Source organism: Myiozetetes cayanensis, unplaced genomic scaffold, assembly GCF_022539395.1.
Source record: "Myiozetetes cayanensis isolate MyiCay16 unplaced genomic scaffold, myiCay2020 scf5-8, whole genome shotgun sequence".
NCBI classification, from domain to species: domain Eukaryota; kingdom Metazoa; phylum Chordata; class Aves; order Passeriformes; family Tyrannidae; genus Myiozetetes; species Myiozetetes cayanensis.
This window is the reverse complement of record NW_026087742.1, coordinates 4,484,850-4,502,095: the sequence shown is the minus strand read 5'-3', so window position 1 is coordinate 4,502,095 and position 17,246 is coordinate 4,484,850. Positions and strand designations below refer to the sequence as shown.

The window sequence follows — 17,246 nt, the reverse complement described above, 5'->3', positions numbered from 1 at the left end:
CTGAGGGGGCAGAGAGGCACATGAGCAAAGGTAAAGGCTGGAGGTTCTGCTCAGGCTGCTAAAAGGAGGGGAAACAAACCAAGGCCGGGGAAAGGTCTTGTCCCCAGCGCAGGCACTGAGCGGGACTCTGCTCCCACCACCCCGGAGGGGCTCAGCCAGGAGGAGGGAGAGAGGGAGGGAGCCGCTCATGCAACCAGCGAGCAGGGGAGATGCTGAGCGCGCCTTTCATTTTTACCCCATTTTAATTTTTTTCCATTAATCAGTCCCATTCCACGCAGTGACTTCATCTCCCACGTGCCCGCTTTCGATTCCGAGAGCCGCGGCTGCCGCTCCCGAGGGCGCTCCGGAAAATGAAAGCGGACACAGCGCGGCCCGGGCCGAGCCCCCGCCTGCGCCGAGCGGGGCCCGCGGCGGCCGGGTGGGTTGTCAGGGACGGGGCGGAGCGGGAGACGCGTCCCAGGCCGCGCGGGGCCGCCGAGGCCGCGCCGTGCCCGATGTCTCCGGGCCGGCCGTGGCTGCCGGGCCGGCACAGCCCCCGGCGGTACGTGCTGGCCGCGCTGGCGGTGCTCGCTGGGCTGGGGGCGGTGGCAGGGCTCGCTGTGTAAGTACCCGCTGGGGCCGGACAGTGGTCGCGGGTGCACGGCTCGGCTGGCCCCGCCGCCCTGCCCCGCCTGCGCTTGTCCCGAGTGAGGGCGGGAAGCAAACCCCGAGCCTGGGGAGTGGGGTGGGAGCTCTGCCTGTGCGAGCACCCGGCTGTTGTGGGCCGGAGCAACAGGGCCGCGCGTTACCGCCATGGCCCGGCCCTGCCGAAGCCGAGGAGCTCAGCATCGCCTTACCCCGTACTTACCCCATACCTCCCCTGCTTTTGTACCCTGGGGGTCAGCCTTGCCTTACTTCCATACTTACCCCATACCCCTTGCTTTTGTATCCCCTGGGGTCAGTCTCACCCCATACTTACCCTTACATCCCTTACTTTTGTACCCCTGAGGGTCAGCCTCTCCTTCCGTACTTATACCATAAGTCCCTTGGTTTTGTACCCCCAACTGTCATCCTCACGTTACTTCCATACTTGCCCCATACATCCCTTGCTTATGTACCCCTGAGGGTCAGCCCCTCCTTACTTCCATACTTATCCCACACCCTTTGCTTTTCTATCCCTGAGGGTCAGTCTCACCCCATACTTATCCATACATCCCTTACTTTTGTACCCCTGAGAATCAGCCTCTCTCCACAGTCATCCTCACCTTACTTCCATACTTAACCCATACCCCTTGCTTTTGTCCTGAGGAACAGCCTTGCCTTACCCCAGAGTACAAAAGTCACTGGGTGCAGTTCTGAGCTGGCTGCCCTTAAAAAGGTGGGGAACATGATTGCGGTCACATAACCTGCACATACTTCTGAAGTCCTGCCCTTGGGTGTTGACCTTTCAGCGAGGAACGACACTTGGCATTGTCTGGGGCGGGACATGTCTGGCTGCCCCTGACCCAGGGCTGGGCTGTCTGGGAGCACTTCCCCACGGTGGGTGCACAGGGAAGCAATGTGCTGTGAAGAAAGAGATCCTCTGAGTGAGACGTGGGTGCTAGGCAGGGTATCCAGCCTGCTGGAGCTAAGCAGTACAGGCCCTTACTGAAGTGGGAAAGACTTTATTTTCAATGTCCCTCTCTTCCCCCCCGCCCCCTTCCCTAGAGTTTTCTACTTTGAATCAGTCCGGGGTCAAAAAACGTGTCCGAAGAAGCTGGAAAACTATGTGGCATCGATGGTGCTGAGCGGAGTTGCTGACACGCTGGGCTATTACAATGGGAAGTGGGAGTTCGAGCAGAGTGGCCCAGCCATCCACAGGGAGCTGGCAGAGATGGGGGGACTCGGCAACGTGAGCATCGACGGTTGGAGAGTCAGCGATGACACAGTGATGCACTTGGCCACGGCCGAAGCCCTCGTAGCTGCCGGAAGAAAGCCCACGTTACGGCGTCTCTACTCTCTGCTTGCAAAGAACTACAAGGAGTGCATGAATGACATGGAGGGCAGAGCTCCAGGTAACCCTTCCATCACACTGTCTGGGCAGGGCTGTGCTCTCGCTGATGTCTCTCCCGCATCTTGGAGCCGAGGCTGGCCCTGGCTCTGCTTTTGGCTGTTCGTAGCGTTAACTGTCTTTCACCTAAAGGCAAAAGTATTCTATGCTCAGTACCCATTTCAGGATGAGCTAAAGAGGACAGAATAAGGCAATCTGGAGTGGCTTAGGCTTCTCCTGAAGTAGGTGGAAAAGATACTGTTTTGCCCAAAGTCTGCTTGTGGCTTGCTCGGCACATCTACTTTCTGCAATGGGACAGTCAGGCCACAGTCTTCTTCCCTGAACCCTGTATTTCCATCTTTTCTCTGCACAGACACAGTGCTGCTGAGTCTGTGTCACAGGCAGTGGGCCTGGCAGTATTCAGGAAGGGCACATTCACAGGCTGCAGTAGCCATGCCGTGTACAACGTATCCCTAAAGTTCCTAATTCACCCAGACCTGCTGACCCAGCTCTTCCCTGAGGATCCTATCTGTCACTGTGCCCATGGCCCAGCCTGTTCTGGATGCTTGAATTAAATTGGAGCTGCTGAGGCTGGACCTCTAATCTGACTAGTGCAGGAAGCATGAAGTATCCAGGAAACACTCAAATTCAGCAATCCTAGGCAAAGTTTATACATCGGAATTGTATGTATGCCTGGACATGCTTATTTGGAGTGGCCAGAATATGTGAAGAATGTTCTTTCGTGACATTAAACGTGGGAAAGGCCAAATCCTGCATTGCCGTATTCCAAAATAAACTAGGTTGGAGACTTGAGCAGGAATTTATTCTGCTTACCTTTCCACAGCGACCTCCTACCCATGGGTAAAGAATTAAATTATCAGTCTTCTTTAACATAGGTAGTTCCAGATGTTGGCCTAATTAATAAAATGTTTAGGAAGGAGTAATGATGCTTGTCAGGATAGCAGGAGTTGACAGGTTAAACTTCCAAGGGATTCACTGCTCTTTTGGCAAAGGAGCATCATTTAGTTTCCCCAGCTGGTGGGGTCTGCCAGGGTGGACTAACCACAGCAGGGAGTGAGACAGCACCTGGAAGGTATCTTCACTATTTAAGCTTGGTGACTAAACCCTGAAATGAAAAGGACCTAAAATTTAAATGTTAGTAATTAATAGCTAAGGATAACAGCACACCTGCTGCAGTCCTTCTGGGAGTAACTGAACTGCAATATGCCCAAAAGCAGCTCCCATTTGGAAGTGAAGAATTTGAAAGCTAATTTGGTATGAAGTGGAGTGATAAGGAAAGGTCAGGTTATCTAGCTAAAGAAAGAAATGCACATTCTTTAGTGGGTCCAAGGACACTTGAAAATCGTAAAATTTTTGGGGAAGTGGGGAAAGAAATGTGGAAAAAATGGAAGTCTGTTGGGAATGTTTTTGCAACAGCCTCCTGGATGGTTCCTGATGCAGCCAAAGGAAAGGCACTCAGTTCTGAGAGCTTAAATCCTGACCCTTAGCAGTTTAATGCCCACTGATGTGCTATCAAAGGGAATACCTAATCCATATCTCAAAAGCTGTCTGCAGTCTGGAGTCTCCATGCCATATTGATAGGTCCTAATGATAGAAGTTTCATGCCAGTAACTTGTTTTGGCAGTTCAGAATAAATGGATTTTAACTGAGAACATAAACCATGCTGGTGCTGCTCTGGCCTAAGTAAGTACTCACTGGGGAATTGTAGCCCTGAAGGCTGAGCATGGAAAGTTGCTGTTGGAACTTTCACCAAACAGAGAAGAGAGTTCCCTAAAACAGTAGGGGAAAGTCACACTGATCGCCCACATGAGGGAGTCCAGACCTGAAAACCCAAACCTGCAGCAACAAAGGGATTCCCACAATGTTATGAGTCATCGGGCAGCCACAGCAGGGTCCCTCAGGGATGCAGCCCCAGGAGTGAACTCACTATTTTAGTTCAGCGACAGGTTAATCCCTACAATAGCCCATCATTGCTATATGTGATGCGCCACAACCCCAAATTCATTGTTCCTTGCAGATTACAAAGCCAATGAATTGAGCAACACAGGCATGGAGGTACTTCTTTTTTAGAGGTACAAACTACATCTGCCTCTCCAGGAAGCCTTCTGCTTCAAAACTCTTTCAGTCCAAGTCCTCTCCCTGTGGAATTATTTACCACTATGTGGTTGTTTCAACTCACCTTTTTTTATGTGTATTGATATATCTCAAACAACTGTTACTGTCTGTGCTCATGAAGAGTCTAGATAAGTGGACTGGAAGCCTATTCCAGAAATAGTGTTTCAAGTTGTTCTTGAAACTTTTTCAGGTTGCCTTTCTTCACACACTGCTTTTTACTTGTATTTCTCCTTTCTTTAGACCAGAATCCCCCTCAGGTTACTTTTAGTTTCCTATTGTTAGTACAAAGGATTCCTAAACAGGATTTGGTGGATTTCTAAAACAATTTCCTGATTCAAAAACTCCTACAGCATTTTTTTAAAAAACTTGTTTTTAAAAAGAGAACTGACGTGATTTCAGCTTAGTCTTCCTAAATCGGCTTTCAAATGTTTTAATATTTTAACTGTTTAAAAGCATGAGGATAATACTTGTAATACTTCATAAATCCTCAAGAGTCTTAGCTGTCATATGTTGGTTTGTTTTACACAATTTTTCCACTTGCAAGTAATCAGTAGTCATCTCCTAAAATGATATGCACAGGCTTAAAGCTGCAAGCAAATTGTAATGGAAAAGAACCAGTCTTTCTTTAGCCTTAAAACCTTGTCATCTTCCTCATTTTAACTACAGTTAATGCAAGAACAGTCTCACTTTTTATCAAGGACTGAGGTGTGTGGTCTCAACCTGCCCAAACATGTCCTGAAGAAAGGTTTTTCTCGAAGTTCCAGCAAGAACATGAAAAGTCGATACTTCTTTTAAGGGTTAGAGGGGAATTTAAGGAAATTGCCTAATGGTGGTTTAAAACTAAAGGAAACACCTTCCAGAGCAAAACTGTGGGTCTGGTTACCCTGGGATGTTAAAGGAGTCTGAAGGCTTGCATGGGCTCAAGCGCAGGAGACTGGTTATGGTGGCTCAGTCTACTGAGGCTTACTGAATGTGTGTTCACTTTGGATTTATCTTCTGACTCAAGCAGGCTATGCTTCTGTGCCTGCTGAAAGCCAAGTGGGTTTTTGGGAAACACTGTACTTGCCTCATTTTTTATAGCTTTTCCACAGTTATCTGTTAGTGGATAGTGTTTGGAGACGAGCTAGGGGGCTGGACAAACCCTTGGCCTCACCTAGTGCAGTTGTTCTTCAGCTTATGGAAGAGACCATGGTGAGGTGAGGGAGGTGCTACATTCAAGGCTTTCTGACAAACCTAAACTTTGGCAAGGGAGAGCTGGAAAATGTTTCTTATCAGTGAGGCAATGGGAGAGATTCCTGAGGAGCTTGTGGAGTCTTCCTCCTTTAAAAGGTCTTTTAAAGAGGTTAAACAACTGAAAAAGTGGAGTTACTCAGACTTACCTTGTGTTAGGGATCCTACAGACCCTTTTGGGGAGGGGGGGAAGGGGTGATAGAGAGAGATGTGTACATATCTAATCTATTAGTGTATATATTTTATAGATAAGTTATTAAATAACATGAAATGTAAACATAAACAATGCCAGTAAATCATCAGTGGAGTGCTTCTTACCTCCTGGACTTTTAAATTATCTTCACAAGCAGTAATTATCATGTCTGTTTGGGAGGATACAATATGCTCTAGCAGTTTAAGGCAGGATACCTACGTGTGCAGACAACTGATATTTTTAAAAGGAATCTCGAATCCCTTATGCAGAGTAATGCTTCCTTCCCCACTACCTTTCCTGTCTTCCCCTAGTTCCCAAGCTGTGTGATCCTATGTCCTACTGATGCATCTTTCCTTTTGTTTTTCCTGGGCTGTGCCGCTCCTGTCCAGGTGTCACGTCTATGGAAAGCACAATGAAGCTGCACCCGGAGCAGCCAAACGGCTGGAGGATCCCGTTCAACCTGCGGGCGGGAGGCTGCGGGGGTGCCATGCGTGCCATGTGCATCGGGCTGCGCTTCTACCGCCCCGAGCAGCTGGACACCCTGCTGCAAGTCAGCATCGAGAGCGGCCGCATGACCCACCACCACCCCACGGGCTACCTGGGGGCCCTGGCCTCGGCTCTCTTCACGGCCTACGCAGTGAACAGCGTGCCCCTCCAGGCCTGGGGCAAGGGGCTGCTGGACGTGCTGCCGCAGGCAAAAGCCTACGTGCAGGAGAGCGGCTTCTTCGTGAAGGAGAACATGGAGCACTGGTGAGCCACGCTCCCAGCAACCGCCTTTCCCTAAAGCCCCTGCGCGGCAGGGCGAGCTCTGTTTATCCTGAAGTGTCAGTAATTGTTATGGTAAACTCCTAGAGCAGCACATGCCTGCCGTGGGATCAAATCAGTTCAGAGTTATCTCTAACTTGGGGGGAAAAAAAGAAAAAGGCAGATTGTGTTTGAGTCATGTAGTTGTGACTTTTTTTGGATCTGGTATGAGGTAGGTAGATTTGTCATCTCAAGCAAGTGATCTAATGAAAGAGGTGAAGCAGGAGGGCCTAGGGAACAGCATCATGCTTAGGGCTGAGCTCAGTTTGAAAGTTATAATCAAATGTGGCTGCAGATCCATAGGGGCACAGAGGTAGAGTTACTCTGAATTTGGGAGGATGACTCAGCTCTCACTCTGAGCCTTTGAATCCTGTGCAGCACGACAGCAGCAGGTGCCAAGCTGCCTTCTCCCATGTGGCTGGAGGGAGGGGAAATCTAACTCACTGAAACACGTCCTTGTGCCTCTTACTGTAAATCATGTCCCTAGTCTGACAAGGGGGTGACACCTACCATTTTGCTGAGCCGTTGTTGCCGGGCTCTTGGCGGGCTCTTGGCCCGCACAGAGCTCAGGTATGTGCTCCTGCCCTGGGACAGCTCTTACAGCCACTCCATCCTGTCTCCTGTTTTACAGGTACTACTTTGAAGACCAATGGAAAAGATACCTGGTGGAGAGGGGCATATCAGACGGGGTCTCGATGCCCACCTTCCCCATCAAGTACGGCGTGGAAGAGAGGGACGACTTCTACTCGTCCCTGAGCTACGACGGCTGGGCGGGCAGCAGCGGGCACGACGCCCCCATGATCGCTTACGACGCGCTGCTGGGCGCGGGGGACTCCTGGACTGAGCTGGCTCACCGCGCCTTCTTCCACGGGGGTGACAGCGACTCCACTGCTGTCATCGCGGCTGGATGGTGGGGGGTCATACACGGCTTCGAGGGGGTTCCCCTCCCCCTCTACGCCCACCTGGAGTACAAGGACCGCCTAGAGAAGGTAGCCGAGGGCTTGTACCAGCTCGTCTAGGCAGGGGGGGGCACGGGCACACTTACCCCCTGCCACCCTGGCTCGCTCTGCAGACCCACTGGATTAAAGCTTGTGAGCCTTTTCTCTGCGTGTGTGTGTTGGCTTCAGTGGGGAGGCCATGTGGGCTCTCTGTTGGGGCTGGTGAGTGGGGGAAAGCAGTCACAAGGTGGTTTGATGCAAGCACACAGCGGTCCCTTGAGCAGCCAAGCCCTGACACATCCCTCCTCCACTGCAGGGCGGCTGCGCATTGCATGGTCCTCAGGGGGAGCAGGAGCACCCACTGCAGCACTACTGGTCCTGCTGCAGCAGCGGGACAGGCAGCAAAACTCACTCAGGCTGCCCCAAACCAGGGTCCTGCCCATAGGAGCATGCCAGGGGATCAGGGATGCACACCCGACCACAGAGAGGCTACAGTGGGCTGGCAGAGATGCCTCCTGGCAAAGCTCTGGCCCAAGCTTGCCACCTGATACAGGGACACACTGCTGCAGCACTGAGCATCTGTGGAGCTAAAACCTCTGCTGCTTAGCATAGAGACTAGAGCAGATGCAGCCCAAGGCAACCAACCTACTGCAGGGAGAATAGAGGATAACAAAGAGTTTTCTCATATTAATTTAGCAGAGAATATTTTTTTGTTTTAAATGAATGTGGAAAACCCCCCAAACCCGACCTGTGTGAGCAGTGCATTTTGCACAATTCCACAGCACTTCTGCAGTACAGGTAGGGATGCATCATGCTACTTCCCCATTTCAGTCAGTGTGGGAATTCAAGACTCCTGATCAAATCCTTACTCACAGTAAAAGTGGGTAATGAGAATTAACAGGTTGCATTTTGCATCAACTTCTGTAGTGAACTGTATTCTTCTGCTTTCATCAATGTTACTAAAGATTATTTGCTTCATTTTTTGCTATGCATAATTCTATATAAAAAAAGTTTTTTCTTCAAATCCAGACTATGACACAGCAAAGCACTTACTGTTTTCAGAGCACTTCAAAAACAGTGTATCCCATTCAAAAAGACCTGACAGGCCTCTTTTAAATGTTATATTCTGTTATGGTATGAATTAAGGGAGGCGGAAGGGAGAAGTATGAAGAGTCAGAGGGTGCAAGGTTTCTGCAAGCTCCAACCTGCAAGAGAGGAGAAGCTCTACCAGGGTGGGAGGGGAGTTAATGCATCAAGGAATAGTGGCAGTGGAAGAGGCTGCCCCAGAGGGGGACTCTGCACCTTTATGCAGGGAGTGCACATAAAGGCATAATAAGACACCAAATCTGACAAAAAGCAGCAGCAATAGGATTCACAATTTCAACACAGTTTACTACAGCTCTCGAGTGTGTTGTATAAAACATGTTTTAGTGCAACATAGTACAAAGTTTTTGTTGTTTTCTTTAAAAAAAAAAAAAAAATCCCAAACATTTTTCCACATCATGCATGGATAGGGTATCTCTCTTTCTTCTCGGGTTTGTTACAGAAAGTTACAGCAGAGAGAGTGGTTTGAAAAGCTCCGCATTAAAACTCGTTACAGGAAGAGTCTGCCTTATAAAAACACAGAGAAGTTTGAGACTGGGCAACACACTGCCAGAGCAATGGAGAAATGTCACTGGCAAGGTACATTCAGGGACCAGTGTGGGAGCTGCTTCCCAGGACAGCCTGGGCTCTGTGCAGGAACCGCTGGGCTGGGAAGGGACCCGTTCCGTCTGGGGGGACGGGGCCATGGGACAGCCTTCCAGGAGAGCCCTGCTCTGGGGCAGACAGGCTGGCGAGGAGGAGCGTGGCTCAGATGCAGAGCAGGGCTCTCCCAGGGAAGAACGGCTCCTCTTGTCTTCATTTGCTCTTCTTCCTTGGAGCTGGAATGAGTCGCGGTCCCTGCCCGGGAGCAGTATGTACAGGAGATAGTACATATGAAATAATACCCACTGGCTGCAGCTGCTGCTGTTTGCACCTCGGTTCTTCATTTCCATTCACTTCTCATCCCACTCCTCTCTTTGCAGACACCTCAGTCAGAAAGGGAAGACAAGTGTGCGGGTGTGCGATACATACATACATATACAGGAGTGTGACTTTATGCATATGCTGGGGCCAGCAAGCGGTTACATCTCGAGGAGGCAGACTTCACAGAGGGACAAGTGAAATTTGGGCTTCCCAGCAGAAGAAGAAACCAATGCTGTTCTGGTAGAGGCGCAGAGGTGGCCAACTTCAAATGCCTTAGGGTGGGTTGATCTGCAGCCACGCGGGTCCTCTCCCAGACAGGAGAGAGGCTGTGTGGTGCAGATCTCCTACCTGAAGCCTCACCACCTCTGAAACACCAAGGCATCAGGGTCTGACTAGTGCTACAGAGCATCTGCTGAGGTCCCCTCTGTTCACAAAGAGCAGTCCAACCCTCCCAGAGAGGATAACGGCTGTGAGTATGGCACCTCTCACACGTGAGGCAGGGTGCTCTAGTGGTTGTGCCCGTCCACCCCTGGTTGGCTTCAGCCATGATGCAAAAATATAAATGGCCGGATTTGCCAGGAAGACATCGAGGAAGACAACAAAAGGCCATTTTTGGCAAACATTTCCTTCCGCCAGACGTAACACTTAGGTCGTACAGGGGAGGAGGCGGGTTCCTCCACAGGACAGGGTAGGGGTTCTTGGCATCAGGGGTACAGGAGTTCAGGTGCCCCACGTGGCGAGAGCCCTGGTTTGGTTCATGAGAGCCATATCTTTCACAGAAAGAACAGCATTTCCTGCCACAGCGGCTCTTACAAGAGCAGGTGACTTTGCCAGGAGAGGGAGCTTATGGAGAAATGGTTTTTCCTCCTGAAGTCCCAGAAATGAAAAACAGCAGATGCACATACACACACACGGGAAGATTTCTCTTGGCCAAGGAGCAGGGAAGCCCGAGGGTGCTGATGTGCTGCAGGCTCCTGGCCTTGTCCAGGCTTGCACCAGGAAGTAGTGCAAGCCACAGGAAAACTCGTGACCTGTGGTGGTGAACTGCATGTCCCCACTGCATGGCATGTTTGCTACTGGGCTCCTTTGGCTGAACCATCCGGGGACTGTGAACCCAACCCGTGGAGCTTCCCCTTTCCTCCTTCCTAGAGTAATTACTTTGGTCATGTTGAAGCCTTCAGAGACTGGATCAAGCCTCCCATCCACAAACGACTGGGGCACAGAGGGGATCCGCCTCGTCAGAGGTGGCAGCATGGACACCAGGGAAGAGCATGACTCTGGTAAGCTGGACCATATGAGGACCCTCTTTGCTACCAACGAAGTCAGGGCTTTCAGGTGTCCTCCTTCCTTTCACCCCTTCAGTTCTTTGAGACAAACTAAACTGCTTTTGTCCTGATCACAAGCGCGCTGAATGTTCAGTCTCTCCACGACCTGGGAATGCTCCCAAAAGGTGAACTGCTCCCTCCTGAGAGAACAGTAAGGTGGAGGTAAGAAGATGATGAGGCTACAGTCAGTCTTTGCAATGGACCTCCCAGAAGACAGCCCAGTCAACCCTCTGGGGATAGACCTGGCTTTGTCTGTTTTGGAAGAGCACACCTTGGGAAAAGACCTTCTTCACCATGGCACTAAGTCTGAGAAGGAAAAACAGTCTGTTTTGGAAAACATATACACTTACTTCCAAAGAGATTGTCCCAGGACCAAACAACCCCTGGGAACTCCACACTGTGTGGAGAGCAGGGGAAACCTACAGTTTTCTGAGCAACTGATAAAGAAATGATAAAAAAGTAACAGCCCAAAAGACAGCAACTGATGGGAGTAATATTAGTTCGAGAGGAACATCCGCTATGTACAGCAAGTGCCTCTGTCCATTGGGATGAGGGAGTGTATTTCCATGGGTGCTGGGAAAAGTCTTGGACCTCCCTGCTCCTGCTGGCTGGGCACTCCACAGAGCTCAGCCTCTGCATCACAGCACAGACAGGGAAACAAATGAAACAAGAACAACAAAACCCGCTCTGGGGTTCCCAGCGTGTCTCTGCTTTTTTCCCTCTGTGCGTCCCCCCAGGTGCTTCTGCCTCTTTAGTCTATGGTTCCCGGGTGGATGCTGAGCACCGGTGGCTCTAGGCAAGTGGGAGAGTAGTTGAGGTGGGGCTCTTTGATCCACAGCAAGGGGACCCCGTTCTTGCCCTCTGAGTTCTTGCTGGAGTTTCGGCTCTTGAATCGCACCAGGAGGATGGTGATGATCAAGATGCCGAAAATGGGGAAGGGATAGAAGAACACGAAGTAGAAAAGGGCATCGTTGGAGCAGATGACCGACTGCAGAGTGGAGCCTGGAAAGAGACACAGGACGGTCACATTTCATGGTTTGTTTGCAATGCAGGGCATACAAACTTCTTCAGAAGTTAAAAATCAGATGCTCATTAATCCTTGTCAGTGCAGGAAGTGGGGCTCTGAGAAAAATACAAGTGTTAAAAAAGAGAGCACCAGAAGAAAGTTACCACAGGGCATGTTTCTGCTTTACCCCCAAGAGTTTAATGAGTGATATAGTCCTCCCTGGTGGAGATTTTACAATATCTTATAAAAAGTAGGGAGCTTTGCAAAGCTTTGATTTCCTCAGTGGTGCTACACAAAAGCAGCACGACCAAGGGTATTTTCCTTAGGGGCCCACAAAACCGTCATGACCTCAATTATCTCTGGGACCTCTATACCACTTGAGACTCTTGTGCCACAGCCTACACCTCTGTGCAAAGCTAATCCAACTTCCAGGGTGTGTCCTAAAGGGAAGGGTTAAACCTCAGTGGGGGACAAAGTCTGCCCCTACTGAGTGAGACACACCAGGTGGTAAGTGCTGAGGTCTGGGCAGCCCCAGCACAGAGCTCAGTGCAGTGTGGATACTCCAGCCAAAGCAAGAGCTGGGCAATGAGCCATCGAGCTGATTTGGAAAAGCACTGGCACCACAGACTTGCCCTGGTGCAGGTGAGACCTAGGTCCCACTTAACTCCTTGGCCTTTTTCTCTTGGCTGAACCAAAGACGCAGGGGATGCCAGGGCCGTGACCCCAAGGCAGTCGTCACCCCTCCTCACCTGTATCCTGCACGTGAACAGCGACCATCCCCGACTCCTCGTCTGCCAGCCGGTACCACACGCCGTTGGGGTCTGCCAGCCACTCCTCCACGCGGCACGAGTAGTTGCCTGTGTCGGCACCGCCAGCCTGCAGCACCGTCAGCCGGAAAAGCACCGCCGAGAGCCTCTGGAAGCGCAGGCGGCCCTCCCAGCGACCGGCCTCAGGGCTGAACACGGCGTCGGGGCCCACGCTCAGCACCGCTTCCCTCTCCTCCTCCTCCTCCTCCTGCTGCTCCGCGTGGTCACCCGCCTCTTTGGCCCGCAGGCTGTACCACGTCACTGCAAAGTGGGACTCCGGGCTGGAGCGGGACAGGATGCTGCAGTCCAGCGGGAAGGACTCCTTCTCCTGCACCGTGAGGTTGGTGGTGGCTGTGTCCACCTGCAAGGTGGGATCTGAGGTGACAAAAGGGGAGAGGTGAGTGCTGAGCAAAATGCTGTCGTCAAAGCCATCCTGCAAACTTGACTGTCACGAATCTGGTGCTGGGCATGATCCAAACAAAACCCAAAGGCTTGATGCAGCCTGCCAAGACCAACAGGTACCTCTGTGGTCAACCTTGCAGGCACAGCATCGTACCCTGCTGCCCATACAGACCCTCACACCGGCTGAGGGGGTGTGTGGGAGAGGACAAAGCTGCTGCAGCTCATCCCAACACACTACAAGAATGTATCAGGAGATACCACGGTTTGGTGCCTGCGCTGAGCAGCAGCGTACTACTTCTCCCCAGCTACCCCTGCAAAGAGCATTGCACTCCTTGCTTATTCTTTATTGCTTCGAAAGCACTCAGAGGACTTGAAAATCAGTATGACAGAAGAGGAGAGGATTTTTTCCAGCAGTCTGGAAAGTTATTTAGGTAAGAGTCTCCTCCATGGAGATGGCCTTAACACTGACCCAGCAAGGGCACTCCAAAAGTCTTACTCTCTTGTTTTTTTCCCCTCTAGTGCTTTCTGCGAGGCTAAAGAGATGTTTTTACCTAACTGAGATACAGTGGCCAGAACCCAAGACGAGTTGATTAAAGGCTGACTTCAAGAGCAATTAACATTTGGTTTAGTCATCTTGCCAGGGAACACATACTCCAGGGATCACAATCAGTCTGGATCTAAGCTTTCATTTAAAGATTAAAAAGCCCTTCCCGATGTGGCAGCTGAGCAGGACCAGCCAACAGCTTACTGAAGAGAGAGGTGCTTTCTCCTCCAGCAAGGATAGCTGGGCAAGACCTCCCTTGTGCAGACCCTGCGTGTCCCTGCAGGAGAGGGCTGCTGTCCCCCAGCTCTCTTCAGCCCCAGGGCTGCTGTGCCCAGCAAGCTTCTCATTACGGCCCCTGCCCAACCCTTTTTTTAAAGGGTCCCACAAAGAAAACCTTGACTAAGGCCAGAGTTCTTCAGGTCATAGGCAACGTATTTTCAGTTCACATCTTCCCCAGGAAGACTCCTGAGCAGAAACAGAAATGAGGTAAGTCCTGAGATTTCAGGGACTACTGAGGTGAAAGGGAGGAAGGGAAGGAAATGGCTTCAAAACCAACACAAAGCCTCCTCCACCTCAGCAAGAGGAGAATTGCTGTTTGAAGGTGCTCAGAGGTTTTTTCCCCACTCTTTACTCATGATTATAGTCCTGACAGATGAGCATGGAGATCCTTGCTAATGAGACATGAGTCACAAGCAAGATTAGTCATTTTGTTAAGTACTGACTGCTATGAAACAAAAACAAACAACAACAAAGCACTTCTAGAAAAAAATGATCTCCTCTCCCCATTCCACATCCTTCTGCAACTCAAAATGAGCCTCAAGGATTTTCACTTCCCCCTCCATCAATTCTCAGACTGGATGGAGAGCTGCACTTAGAGCTAAGCGGGCATGCAGGGCACAGGGATTGCCTGGGGAGGTGTCTCTGCCCGAGCCATTCTGGTCAGCAAAACTTCCCCAACAAGGAGCTGGCAGGTAAGAGCTCTGCTGTCCCATCAGAATGCTCCTCCTCCACAGTACAAATCCCCACCAGGAATGATCACTAAAGCCTTTCCAGAACCTCACCCTTTTGCCAGCTCTGCTGCAGAGTTAAGAGGCTGACACCTAACTGGAATGGGCAGGCATGAAGCACCACAGCAGTATTTGTAGAGTGGTTGCTTTACAGGCTGGAAAGTACCCAGTGAATGAGGACTGTACTGTAATTTGACCCACAGCCTGTAAGACAGACATTTAATCTTGAGTCATATGCCTCAAAACTAGGGAATTGGTATTCTCCAAGGTAAACTGCCCTTGTAGCTTATCTGTTGTTAGACAGAATTCAGCAGAGTACTCTGGAAAACTGCTTTTGAGGGTTTAGGAGTCTGTCAGTGCTGGTCAGCCTCAAGAACCACCTTTCAGAAGTACAGGAACACACAACTCCACCGTGTCCTAAGTCAAGCAAATGGGCCAGAACAGCAACTTGGCTGAACAGGAATTCCTCGTGGAGCTCAAGGGGAGAAGAAAATTGTATGATCCCTGGAAGAGAGGTCAGGCTTTGTAAGGAGATTACACAGCTGTGATTCATTTATGCAGGGAGAAGATGCAAAAGGCCAAAGATCATCTAGAGTTGAAAGGGCTGGTGCTGAGTCAGCTAACAAGAAGGGCTTTTTTAAGAAAGAAAATGTTGGACTGATACTTGTTGAAGATGGTCACCTGATTAACAGGGATGAAGAAAAAGCAGAGGCATTCAGTGCTTTTTTGCCTCAGTCTTTAATGATACCGACAGACCTTGGGGTGCCCACCCCCCTGAGTCAGAGTACCACCAGTGTGGAAACAGTAACATTCTATCTGCAGACACTGAAACTGTGAGGGATCAGCTCTATCAGCTGAATGTTCACAACTGGATGGGATTCATCCCAGAGTACTGAAGGAGCTAGCAGATGTTATGGCAGGATCCCTCTTGAACACAATCCAAAGGCCTTGGGAGTCTGGGGAGGTCCCTGCTGTCTGGAAGCTGGCCAACGTTATTCCAATTTACAAGAAGGGCATGAGGGAAGACTCAGGAAACTACAGACCTGTCAGTCTAACCTCAGTTCCTGTAAAAATTATGGAGAAGATTATACTGGGTACTACTGAAAGGCATTTAAAGAGCAATGCAATGACCAGGCACAAAAACATGGGTTCACAAAGAGAAAGTTCTGTTTAACTAACTTAAGATCTTTCTATGATAAGGTCCCTCGCCCAGTGGATGAAGGGAAGGTGGTGGATGCAGTATTTCTGGACTTTTTAGTAAGGCTTTTCATACTGTCCCTCACAGCACCCTTTCACCTGTTCAAGTGTGGGATGAGCAGGTTCATGGTGCAGTGGGTATGGATCTGGCTGAAGGGCAGGGCTCAAAAGGTGGTAGTGAATGGGGCTACATCTGGCTGGTGACTCATCACCAGGGAAGTTCCTCAGGGTTCAATATATTTATCAAAGATCTGGATGCAGGAGTTGAATGCACTATTAGCAAGTTTTCTGACGATATCAAACTGGGAGATTCTGTTGACCCTCTTGAGGCCTTATGGAGTGATTGAGATAGATTGGAGCACTGGACTTTGATTAACAGAATGAAATTTAACAAGTTGAAATGTCTGGATTACTCTAGGACAGTAATGCCTGTCACAAATAAAACTGGGAGAGACATGGCTGGAGAAAGGCCCTGCAGAAAGGGATCCAGGGGTGCTGGTCAACAGCAAACTCAATGAGTCAGCAGTGTGCCTCTGTTGCCCTCTTTTCATGCAAGGACCTTGCCCCTGGGGCACACACCTGGGAAGCACAGGTAGCTTCTTCCATCTTACTCTCAGTCAAAACATGAGTAAAATCAGAAATCTATGCTATTAAACCTGCCAGAAGTGCTGAAAAAAGAATAATTTATGGATGCAGCGGTGACAAAATCCCAAGCCCATCTAGCTGTGTTTGCAGGACTTGCTCTATACCCTTCCCAAAAAAGCAAGGGTGCACCCAAGAAGACAAGTGAAAAAGGATCAGCACGGTCTGTCGTGCAGCGGCCCTGCCCTCTGTCTAGACCCGCTGTTGCTGACAGGTGGTGCCTCATGCATTTGTTCCGAGAGGGCACAGCATTGCTCCAAAGCTGACGGCACGAAATCCTCCTCACCTGGCTGCTTGACAGTGAGGGTGATGAGCCCGGAGAGGTCCTCTGCCCGCTTGTACCAGCGGTCGCTGGGGTCGAGCAGCCACTCCTCCACACGGCAGTTGTAGGCCCCACTGTCCCGCACTGTGGCGTTTTGGATGGAGAGGAGGAAGAGACCTGGGGATGGGCTCTCCAGGTGCAGTCGGCTCCGCAGGTCTCCTGGTGTTGCCAGGTCCCCGTAGTGCAGGGTGCTCTGCCGGCTCAGCCAGGCCACCACCTCCTTCTCTGGCTGGCCCGGCCGCCACACGTACCACTCCACTGAGAGCTGGGATGAAGGGCTGGTCCGGTTGCTCACCAGGCACTCCAGGGTCACCCACTCGTTCTCCAGCACCGTGATGTTCCTGTGGGTCTGGTTCACCTGCAGGCGGTTATCTGTGGGAAAAGGCCATTAGAAATGAGAGGTGACAGTGGGCTGCAATGGTCCTTTGTCTCCCCACAAGCCTTTTCCTGCACGGCCACAATCCTGGGGCATGATGAAAGCAATGAGGAAGTAGAGGAAAAAACTGATGGAGAAAGGAAAGGAACAAAAAAAGAGGAAAAGAAAATAGGACTCGTGTTTTCTTAGGGTCTTTTGAAAATCTCAGGCTAGACACCAACAATGCCCCATTTGGCACGGGGAACTGAAAACTCACAATCTCCCAGTAGGACTTGGGAGGTCCTACATGCACAGACACCTTAT

General features: G+C 50.5%; 2 protein-coding genes across 4 annotated transcripts in view; one reads left to right on the top strand and one right to left on the bottom strand.

Moving 5' to 3' along the window:
* Positions 1 to 288: 288 nt before the first annotated feature.
* Positions 289 to 7,472, top strand: ADPRH (ADP-ribosylarginine hydrolase). Of its 2 annotated transcripts, none has more exons than XM_050333166.1 (4): positions 289 to 418; positions 1,687 to 2,033; positions 5,957 to 6,317; positions 7,003 to 7,472. In XM_050333166.1, exons 1-4 carry the CDS (start codon positions 351 to 353, stop codon positions 7,388 to 7,390), a joined length of 1,164 nt encoding a protein of 387 aa, XP_050189123.1. In that variant the 5' UTR covers positions 289 to 350; the 3' UTR covers positions 7,391 to 7,472. The 2 variants fall into 2 exon arrangements, with proteins under 2 accessions (XP_050189123.1, XP_050189122.1); XM_050333165.1 differs by lacking the exon at positions 289 to 418 and adding an exon at positions 460 to 601.
* A 1,208-nt stretch (positions 7,473 to 8,680) lies between these two features.
* The window catches only part of IGSF3 (immunoglobulin superfamily member 3), a 93,931-nt gene continuing 85,365 nt past the window's right edge, over positions 8,681 to 17,246 (bottom strand). For both annotated transcript variants that reach the window (XM_050333163.1, XM_050333164.1), the window contains 3 exons: positions 16,532 to 16,939; positions 12,397 to 12,828; positions 8,681 to 11,643 (listed from right to left, as the gene is read on the bottom strand). In XM_050333163.1, the coding sequence (XP_050189120.1) occupies positions 11,393 to 11,643; positions 12,397 to 12,828; positions 16,532 to 16,939 (1,091 nt within the window). In that variant the 3' untranslated portion in view covers positions 8,681 to 11,392. The remainder of the gene's footprint in view (positions 11,644 to 12,396; positions 12,829 to 16,531; positions 16,940 to 17,246) is intronic.